This window comes from Phacochoerus africanus, chromosome 8 (genome assembly GCF_016906955.1).
Source record: "Phacochoerus africanus isolate WHEZ1 chromosome 8, ROS_Pafr_v1, whole genome shotgun sequence".
Lineage (NCBI taxonomy): Eukaryota > Metazoa > Chordata > Mammalia > Artiodactyla > Suidae > Phacochoerus > Phacochoerus africanus.
In genome coordinates this window covers 14,156,860-14,167,961 of record NC_062551.1, presented here as the reverse complement: position 1 = coordinate 14,167,961, position 11,102 = coordinate 14,156,860, and the positions used below count along the sequence as shown (strand labels likewise).

The 11,102-nt window shown below is 38.9% G+C and overlaps 1 protein-coding gene across 1 annotated transcript; it reads left to right on the top strand.

Moving 5' to 3' along the window:
* The first annotated feature begins 627 nt into the window (after nucleotides 1-627).
* On the top strand, nucleotides 628-8,291 carry CMTR2 (cap methyltransferase 2). Its single transcript, XM_047792150.1, has 2 exons — nucleotides 628-895; nucleotides 4,731-8,291. Exon 2 carries the CDS (start codon nucleotides 4,750-4,752, stop codon nucleotides 7,042-7,044), a length of 2,295 nt encoding a protein of 764 aa, XP_047648106.1. The 5' UTR covers nucleotides 628-895; nucleotides 4,731-4,749; the 3' UTR covers nucleotides 7,045-8,291.
* Nucleotides 8,292-11,102: the final 2,811 nt, after the last annotated feature.

Here is an 11,102-nt window from a genome sequence, read left to right as displayed (position 1 = left end):
CTCTTACCCACAGGATGTAAACCTGTTTCTCCATAGATTCATCAACAGTGTCCATTATGGAGCTTTTAAAAATCTGTGCTAAATGAAAACTGATTGTTTTCATTTCCAATTCTTTTTTTTTTTTTTAAACTTTGTACCATATCCCTGTTTGCTATTTTACTTTTAGATGGCCTATGCAAACCTTCTCCCATTTTTCTTCAGAGGGTTTCTTTTCCTACTGGTTTATAAACATATATATGTTATAACAGAGTGTTATCTCAAAATTTCCCTAGTCTGGCTTTTTAATTTCAAATTGTTCTTTGAGCGCTTGCTTTATCTTCGACCGGAGAGCGATTGAAAGACTAGGACAGCGAGGGCCCTGGTGGGCGTGGCCAGTTTATCCAAGAACGATTGGCCCCGCCCCATCCTACGCCTCCACCCACAAAGGGGCGGGGCCAAAGGACGCCTCTTCAGCGCGCGCAGGTGCCTTACAGCCCTTAGGGCGGGAGGCTGAAAAGCGAAACCTGCAGAAGTGAGGTTTCCCCGCTGCGCGAGTAGCCGGCGTGCGTAACGTTGACGCGTGACGCCAGCCTGCCTCTAGGCGCACGCGCAGTACGTGTGTCGGGGCTCTCCGGGCTGCAGTCGGCCGGCGTTCGGCGGCGGCGCGACCTTGGGGAATGCTTCCGCCCTGGCTGTCCTAAGGGCGGTGCCCTGCATCTTTCCTGCCCTCCTTCCGGTCCTCTGAGCGCGCCACTTCCCGTCACTGTTGCGGGGGTGGGGCGCCGAAGACCTGAAGGGGCATCGCTCCCGGGAATCTTCCCTGGGAGCCTTAGGGGAGAATGCCCTCCTCCAGTGAGGAGAGTGAGTGAAGCGCAGCCGCCCTAGACCCTGGGGGCTGAGGTGGGCGTGAGCGAAGGTAATCCTGGCCTGGGTTCGGAGCCCTTACCTCCTTCAACTTTTCGGGCGGGAGAGGCAGGGACTGGGACTGAAGTTTCTCCGCGTCAGGGAGCGGGCCGCTAGAGTGGAGCTTGGGACTCACTTCCACCAGAAGAAACGAGGTCTTGGGTGCCCCTGGCCCAGAGTAATGCGCTGGTTACCCACTGGGCATTATTTTCACCGTTGCTGGGAGCAGGAGTTGGTGGAAACACTTCTAAAACTCCTTTGTATGTGTTAATTGAAGCGGTGACAACTGTTGAGATCTTGGCGGTTTTGTGTTAGGCTGGTGAATTTTGCACTTATTCCCTTGTAGCTTCAGGCGGGGGTTACATGATTTCCTACTCGACTCTGCACAAGAAGAATGGCAATACCCTCGTTGCAGAATTATGATGCCACAAAGCTCTATGGATTCCTTAATTAGAGGGACAAAGAAACACACACTGGAAACTTTTCCTTTATATCCCGTAAAGCACAAGCTTTTTTGTTGTTGTACCTCGAGGTGGTAGAGTCAAGTTGAAGTGCATTATTATGACTTAAACATTCACAACCTAATCAGAGGAGCGCCTTTTGTGCCAGTCTGACATCCTGCCAGTTGTTGGAGAGATATTTATTGTTTGTAATAAGCACTGTTCTAGCCTCTTGGGATGATAAATGAGTAAACAAAACAAGGATCCCTGCCCTCTGGAGCTTAGATTGTAGTTTTGGGAAGACAAGTAATAAACAGTAAACATAAATAAGTAAATTACATATTAGAAGGAAGAGAGGGCCATAGAAAAAAGGAAAAAAAAATAAAGCTAGGTGCTCACTTTTACTATTGGTAATGCAAGGTGCTGGTTTAAATTCGGATGTCAGGGCAGATTTCACAGAGAAAATGACTCGTGTAAATACGTGAGGGAGATGAAGAAATGAGGGAAGAGCATTCCAGGCAGAGGGACCTATGACCTATGCAAAGATTTTCCAGTAGCAGTGTGCCTAGGGACTTCAGGGAACAGCAGGAAAACCTGTGTAGCTGGAACACAGTGAGTAAGAGGGGTAGTATTAGAAAATTGGGTGAGAGATAGGGCGGGGCTGGAGGGCATACCTCTTCTAGGGCCTTGTAGGTTACTCTAAATAAAGACTTGGGCAGTTTGAATGAAATGGGGAACACACACGTTGCAGCACAATTTTGAGCAGAGCAGCAATACACTCTATATTTTACAAGGTTACTCTGGTCAGTGTGTTCAGAATAGAATGTATAAAGTAAGGATAGCAAAGAGACCAGTGAGAAGGCTGTGATAGTAATCTAGGAGAGAGTTGACAGTGTGGACAGTCAGGAGGCTTGTAGCTGGAGGTGGGTGAGAAGTGGTTGGATTCTGGAAATTTGATAGTAGGAAACAATATTTAGATAAGTTGTGGATTACCGATCTGAACATCATTCAATATATAATTTATATGCAAATATATATGATTTTGGTCCGTGCGCCACAGGTATAGTCATGAACAAGGGGAATGTTTGAATCACTAGTTGCTTTCCTGTGAAAGTAATTGCCTATTGGGTAAGATTTCAGAGCTTACCTACAGCCATTAATTAGTATGTGAGTTTAATTACTCAAATCAGACTTTTTCAAAAATAGGGAATAGTTGAGATGTTTGTAAAAGTGTTTGTAGTTTCCAGTGAGCACAGTGTGAATTAGAATAATTTTTTGTAAGAAACTTTAATTTGCATTTATTTACAGTTTTAGTGAGTGTGAAAATGCCTCCTTTTTGCCTCTTCTTTCAGAAATTTCTTTCAGAAACTTGTCTAAATATAGCTTCTACCAGTAAAAAAATAGATCTAAGATAAGAAAAAGATGTTAATAAGTAATTGTGACTCTTATCCACAATTTTCATGCAGTATGTAAATATATTGTGTTAAACAGAAATGACTAGGGAGATATTTTAAGAAGAGAGAAGACTTATAAACAATTTAAACAAAATATAAAAGTATAAAAAAGTGTGTTAAGAGAACAGTACAGAATAAAATAGATATAGGGTAATAACTATTTAATACCATCAAATATATTAAATATATTAAACTGTGGAAAAAAAAGAACAGTACAAAAATGCTAATAGAATATATTCTTCTGGCTGTTACTGTATTTTTTATAGTGCTAGCTCACCCTTAACTCCACTCGTAATCATCAGACCGGTATAGAATGTATTGAATATGCTAAGTAGACCCCATAAAGCACCTCTTGATTACCACTGTGTCAACAAGTGCCATGTAGTACTCATTGCTTATCTGCTGGAATTTAGATTTTCGAACACTCTGCCTTTAAGCCTTACTTTTTTTATACCCCTTTCTTTTTCCAGTGGACAGATGTTTTTGGTTTCTTAGGCAGTGTTAGAACGCAGAATGTAGGATGACTATTTGTAATAGGTATATTCAGTAAGGGTATTTGTTCAGTTTAAAATTATTCTCTCAGGGTTCCTGCTTTGGTGCAGTGGGTTAAGAATCTGACTGTAGTAGCTCGAGTTGCTGCGGTGGTGTGGTTTGATCCCTGGTGCAGCGCATTAAAGGATCTGGTGTTGCCACAGCTGTGGTGTAGTTTGCAGATGTGGCTAGGATTCAGTGCCTGGCCTGGGAACTTCAGTATGCTGTGGGTGCGGCCCTAAAATTAAAAAAAAAGTTATTCTAGGAGTTCCCGTTGTGGCTCAGTGGTTAACGAATCTGACTAGGAACCATGAGGTTTCGGGTTCGATCCCTGGCCTCGCTCAGTGGGTTAAGAATCCGGCATTGCCATGAGCTGTGGTGTAGGTTGCAGATGCGGCTTGGATCCCGTGTTACTGTGGCTCTGGCATGGGCCAGTGGCTACAGCTCCAATTAGACCCCTGGCCTGGGAACCTCCATATGCCTCGGGTGTGGCCCTAGAAAAGACAAAAAAAAAATTTACTCTATTGAAGTGTATTAAGTTTTTGTGGCAAGAAAAAATAATAATACTGTCAGCATGGAGCTCTCTGACCAACGAGGTGAGACAGGAATCTGTATTTTAGAGACATGCCTGGATGCCCTATAGGTCAGTTTCAGCACTGGCAGGAGACTAACCCGTCTGTTATATCACAGTTAACAAGCAGTATGGTGACGAGTGTCAGTTGGTGGCCTGTACAGGTGTTGGTACCACCAAAGTGCCTGACTTAGCAAGAGAGTGTGATGTGGACAGAGAACATATTTGGCAGTCCTGGTAGGTGAGTAAGTGGTTGGTGGCAGAGAAGTCTGGTAGCAGGACTAGTGCTGGGTTTAGGTGCAGCAACCTCTTCTGAAAAGAAGTGAGATTTAGAGGGAGCTTAAAAAAAAAGCTAAAAATCATTTGTTAGAACTTGATCAGAGGTCGTTCAGGGATGAATCTTAGTTTGAGCAAATGTTTGAGGCCCTGTGGGTAGTATCTCAGCCATGGTTAGAGGAGAACTTTGGGGAGGAGCTAGATGGTTTACTTTGGTATTAAAAGCTGCCATTTGCTGATGAATATTTTTTGGTATATGCTTTTTATATGCTAGCATGTTTTACCCTCACCTAAAAAAAGTGATACCTCAATTTTTAAGAAACTGAGATGTAATGTTATTTGCTCAGGGCATTTACCAAACTGTAAGTGGCAGTGCTGGAGTTTGAGCCTTGGTCTGTTGGATATCAAAACCTTTACTCTTTCTTTATGACAGATTGCCTCATTATGTAATGAATGGTGCTGACATTTATCTTCCCATTTTATGTGGTTTGTCATGAGTGTGGTCCCACTTGCTGTGGATGAGATTTCACTCACTAATAAATTTGAGTCATTTAATTGTGTGTTTTCTTTTTCTAGATTTTAATTTAATTTGAAAATGAATAAGTGCAGAAAGCCACCACTGGGTTCAAGTCCTGAGACATTCAGCCCAGATATTCTTGCTGACATTTTTGAACTTTTTGCCAAGAACTTTTCTTATGGTAAGTCACCTAATAATGAGTGGCAGTTACCAGATCCCAGTGAGCTTTTCACCTGTGACCACATGGAATTTAATGCATTTCTTGATTTGAAGAACTCCCTAAATGAAGTAAAAAACTTGCTTAGTGATAAGAAACTGGATGAGTGGCACGAGCACACGGCTTTCACTAATAAAGCTGGGAAAATAATTTCTCATGTGAGGAAATCTGTGAATGCTGAACTTTGTACTCAAGCGTGGTGCAAGTTTCATGAAATTTTGTGTACCTTTCCACTTGTTCCTCAGGAAGCTTTTCAGAATGGAAAACTGAATTCTCTCCATCTTTGTGAAGCTCCTGGAGCTTTTATAGCTAGTCTCAATCACTACTTAAAATCCCATCGATTCCCTTGTGAGTGGAGTTGGGTAGCTAATACTCTGAATCCATACCATGAAGCAAATGACAATCTTATGATGATTATGGATGACCGACTTATTGCAAATACCTTGCATTGCTGGTACTTTGGTCCAGATAACACCGGTGATATCATGACCGTGAAATATCTGACTGGACTTCAGAATTTCATAAGCAGCATGGCTACTGTTCACTTGATCACTGCAGATGGAAGTTTTGATTGCCAAGGAAACCCAGGTGAACAAGAAGCTTTAGTCTCTTCTTTGCATTACTGTGAAGTTGTCACTGCCCTGATGACTCTTGGAAATGGCGGCTCTTTTGTTCTGAAGATGTTTACTTTGTTTGAACATTGTTCCATAAACCTGATGTACCTGCTAAACTGTTCTTTTGACCAAGTCCATGTTTTCAAACCTGCTACTAGCAAGGCAGGAAACTCAGAAGTCTATGTAGTATGTCTCTGCTATAAGGGAAGAGAGGCAGTCGATCCTCTGTTGTCTAAGATGGTGCTCAATTTTGGGTCGGAAATGACCAGGAAAGCTCTCTTTCCCCATCACCTGATTCCCGAATCTTTTCTTAAAAGACATGAAGAGTGTTGTGTGTTCTTTCATAAATACCAGCTGGAGACCATTTCTGAGAACATTCGTCTGTTTGAGTGCATGGGAAAAGGGGAACAAGCAAAGCTGAATAGTTTAAGGGATTATGCTGTTCAGTATTTCATGCAAAAGTTTCAGTTGAAGCCTCTTTCCAGAAATAATTGGCTAGTAAAAAAATCTAATATTGGTTGTAGTACAAATACAAAATGGTTTGGGCAGAGGAACAGGTATTTTAAAACGTATAATGAAAGGAAAATGCTGGAAACCCTTTCATGGAAAGATAAGGTGGCCAAAGGGTACTTTAATAGTTGGGCTGAAGAACATGTTGAGTATCATCCTGGGCAGAGTTCTCTTTTAGAAGGGACAGCTTCCAATCTCGAGTGTCATTTATGGCAGATTTTACAGGGAAAGAAACTGCCAAAGGTAAAGTGTTCCCCTTTCTGTGATGGTGAAATTTTAAAGGCTCTTAATGAAGCAGTTGAAAAGTCATTAGGAGGAGCCTTGAATTGGGATTCCAAACTTAAACCAAAACAGCAGTATTGTTCTTGTCACGTTTTTTCTGAAGAATTGATATTTTCTGAGTTGTTTAGCCTTACCAAGTGCCTTCAGGATGAACAGGATGTAGAACCTAGCAACCACATAAAGTGCCTGCTTGTGGGTTTTCCAGCGCTCCATGATATCAAAATGCGTATACCATTGGAAGTTCATCTCCTGGAATCAGCTGAACTCATGACTTGTAGCTGTTCATTGCTTCATGATGGAGACCCAACATACCAGCAGTTATTTTTGGACTGCCTTCTACATTCATTGCAGCAGCTTCGTGTGGGAGATGTTATGATTTTGCCTATACTTTCTTGTTTTACAAGATTTATGGCTGGTTTGATCTTTATACTCCACAGCTGTTTTAGATTCATCACGTTTTCTTGTCCTGTATCCTCTGAGCCCCTGAACACTTGTGCAGTCCTGCTTTGTGTTGGTTACCAGGACCTTCCAAATCCAGTTTTCCAATATCTGCAGAATGTGAATGAGTTGTTGGGTGCTTCGGTTAACTCTGACACACCCCAGCAGGTTTTACAGTTTGTGCCAATGGAGGTGCTCCTGAAGGGCTCACTACTGGATTTTTTGTGGGATTTGAATGCTGCCATTGCTAAAAGGCATTTGCATTTGATTATTCAAGGAGAGAGAGAAGAAATCAGCAGCCTTCAGTTGTGAAATTGAACTCATCCTTTCTGAAATTTAAACTTTATGGCTTCTTACAGTTGCCATTGTTATTGCAACCTTATGCTACTAATTTAAAAGCGTTTATTTTGAGGAAAGGCCAACTTTTGCATCATTTAAAGTCTCATTATTTCTGGAAAGCCGTCAGCTAGTTCTGACCTCTAGCACACACACACTCACGGCAGCGAGTTTTCCATGTGGTAGATTCTGTGCAGTGATGATATTCAGCCTCAAACTTAAGAGTTGTGTATGTGCGTGGGGTGACCACACCCATGTCTGCATATGCAGTTTAGTTGGTCTTACTTATCTGCTTAAGAATTGCACCTGTGTGCCTTCTTCGTTCAAATTAGATTTTTTTCCAACTAATTTTTTCTCAGTGGCTAATACCGTTAATGAATTGATGGAGATTGCTGATGAAAGTAGATGAGCCACTCTTCAGCAACACTGTTTTCCCTTAATGTGGATTTGACGAACTCATCTTGCCAGACGTCCTGATATGTGCCACTCATTGCCTTTAGGTCATTGATCCAATTTACTCCTGTGGTTCAAATGAAGCTACCGTGGTCTGTAAATATTTTACAACCACAGCCATCAAACCAGAAAGGATATCAGGACAGCTTCAAACCAAAGATCATGTTTAAAACAATGAGAAATTATTGTGTCTTAAACACTCCTCTATCATGAAAGTTCTTCATTTAGCAACTGTAGTAATTTGAACTTCTGGGAAACAATTGAAAATGAAAAGATTTTTTCAAATTACAAAATAGTTTATGGTCATTCAGTATTTATGGCTTATTCATATTGGGGACATATGAATGTGATGAATATAGTGAATACTGAAGAAAAAATTTAACACTTTCCGAATGATGGTATAACATTTAAAAATTTTTAGTCTTTACTAATAGTACTCTTTTTTTCAGGATGAAAGTAGCACTTTACCAAAAGATTAACCGGGAGAGGGTTATTTTATCAGTTACGTTTGATTTCTTTTGAATTGTATGTATTTGCCAGTATAAGTGGGCTATTCTGGCCGATTGTATTAAGCAGGTCTTCATTACTTTGAAATTCCACAAAGTGGAAAATATTTGTATTTTCACATGTACATTTTAGACATTTTTGTTAGTTTTATGAAAAAGACATTCTTTGATGTATTTGGTTGATAAATATTAATCTGATTTTTTTCATGTTCTTTGCTATTTTAAGTTCCATTATAGAGTCATGAATAAAGTCATTAGCAGAAAGATTTTGTGTTCATTTTTTTAAAAGAAAATCATGGGGTAAGTTAAAAATATAGCTTAGAAACACTTTTTTTTTTTTTTTTTAAAGGAGGGTTTGAATGGGAGTTAATGTTCCTTCATTTCCTCTGATTTGTATTCATTAAAAATCTAGTCCTTAGTGTTGTAATATTTATGGAAGCTTTACTTCGGGAAAGAAATTGAATACTTAAGAGAGGGAGGAAGGGGCTAGATTTAGTTCTTGCCTGGGAGGGTTTGAGTCCTGCAGGTAGACTTCTGAAAGAAATGTGATTTTCTACTGGTGATTTTATGGAAGATGTTACAGTTACATAGTGATAGAAATCTGATAGAAAATTGGTTACCAAGAGAGAATTAAAAACCACTCTTGGGAAACCATTTTGCACTTAATAGTCTTTATGCTTTGTTTGCTTTAGTCCAATGTAATCACTTAGTTTATACTTTTTAAAAACCAGTTGATTATAATAAAGCTGAAAGCCTAGGTCCAGGTTCTGGTATTAAAATTTTACTTTAGGCCCCTCAAATAAGTATTGAGTGCTTAGAAAAGAACATTAACCTGTATTGGAATATATAACACACTGGTGTATACTAGAATGTGTTTTGATTTTTAATCCGCTGTTTGAGATCATTTGCTGTTTATCTAATTTATTGGATTTACATTTGCTTGAAAGATGAGAACAACGTGAAGGTTCAGATTGAACTGGATACCTGATAGGTACCAGTGATTTATAGGAATTTCTCTTTGAGAAAAAGGGGAAGAAAAGAGCTGTCCCGAAAATGAATAAAGTAGAGAAGGACAGTGAGGTGAGTTTGTATAGTTTATCAAGGTAGTTACTGCTCTTTAAAAAATTTTTTTTGGTAGGTCTTATGATTTTTAACTTAATTGTGATGCTCTTTGACAAGAATTTTTAACAGCTAGAAAACTTAAACATCACAGATGTGTTTCCTAATGAACTTAGAGAAAGAAGTTTTATACTTTTAGTTTCAATATTAATTTTTGTTCTCCCTAAGAAAAAAAGTCTGTTTATTTATTTATTTATTTTTTTTTTTTTGGCTACACCTGTGGCATAAGAAAGTTCCCTACACTGCAGCTGCAGCAATGCAGGATCCTTTAAACCACTGCCCCAGGCTGGGGATTGAACCTGTGCTTCTGCAGCCACCTGATCTGCTGCACCTGGGTTCTTAACCCACTGTGTCACGGGGAGCTCCTTAGTTTTATATTGTAATGAGGGCTTTTATATGTTATCTTAATGTTGCATAAATAATGTGTTGAAAATACCTTTTCTGAAATAAATTTAAAATCCAATTTCGTGGACTTTCTCCATCTTTATGGTACTTATTTTGTTTAAAAAGATTTCTGTTGGGAGTTCCCATCGTGGCTTCGTGGAAACAAATCTGACTAGCATCTGTGAGGACGCAGGTTTCATCCCTGGCCTTGCTCAGTGGGTTAAGGATCCGGTGTTGCCATGATCTGTGGTGTAGGTCACAGATGGTGTTGCTGTGGCTGTGGTGTAGGCCAGCGGCTACAGCTCCCATTCGACCCCTAGACTGGGAACCTCCATGTGCTGAGGGTGCGGCCCTAAAAAGACAACAACAACAACAAATTTGTGTTAAAAAGAGTTTTTTTCTACTCTGAAGATCTTGGAGTGGAATGAAAGAAGCAAGATATTAGGAGAGTTGGAAAAAACATGTTTCTTGGTACGTTTGTTAACCAGGTTTTGAGAACTAAACCTTATCCTTTATTTCCAGATGAGATCATTAATTGAATAGTTTAACATTAGTTATCATACTATGGTGTGAATATATGGAATCAGTTAATACCTCACACTTTTAGAAATGAAAATGTTGATTTATAAACCCAATAAAATCTTACTTTCCGTGTTTAAACACTTAATACTTTTCCTTGATTTTTGAAAAAGGGCAAAATATTTCGTTTAGTGTATTTTTACTTTCTAAGCTGAAAAAGAGAAAAAGGTTTTCAGTTTTGCTTCAGTATTTTAAATTGTTTTAAGCGGTAAATGGTGAACATTTTTTATAAGTCCAGTATGATTTTAACCAAAGCATAAAATGTTTTCTGTTAATTTTTATGTTCTGAAAAATAAAAATATTTATTGATTACATTGGTTCAGTTGAGCCTTATTTAAATATCTTTTGTAATCGTGATACAATTTGAACAGAACTTAGACTTAATATAGGTTAATCCCTTTTTTAAATGATGAAAAATTATTATTATACTTAGATGATACAGATATGCAAGACTTGGCTGAAAATGTGTTTATAACATAGTTACTGTTGAAAAGATAGACTCAGTTATTTGATAATAGGTCTCCCCACCCTTTTTTTTTTAAGTTAAAACTCATTTATAGCTGGTTGTAGTAGAATAAGTATAAAATTTCCATTTCCCTAATAAATTTCTATTTGAATGGTAAATGTTTTTCTGGGTTGGCCTAATGGCCAAGTAGCAAAAACTAAATGCTTGATAGTACATGTATTAAGCCCTGTTTGTATGTTTTAGGTCATGTAATTAAAAAGCAATACTCTTCAATAAATTTGTAATAAGTTGTTAGTTATTATTTTGCCCTTCCAGTCAGTACATTCTTTGGTTATATGAAAGTTTATATAACATTTTTCAAGAAGGAGGATTTCCCCCTCTCCTCCCATTCTGTTATTTGTTTTTTCTTAGTTTTGGCTAATACAGAAAATGAAGGTAACTTATTTTTGGGTAAGTATAAGTTTATACTGGGATGTTTTGGAAAGAAGTGAAGCTACTTTATGGCCACAGATATGGAAAATGCCAGC

Coding starts and splice junctions, on each gene's coding strand:
- CMTR2 (XM_047792150.1), top strand. CDS start 4,750: ATGAATAAGTGCAGAAAGCCACCACTGGGTTCAAGTCCTGAGACATTC.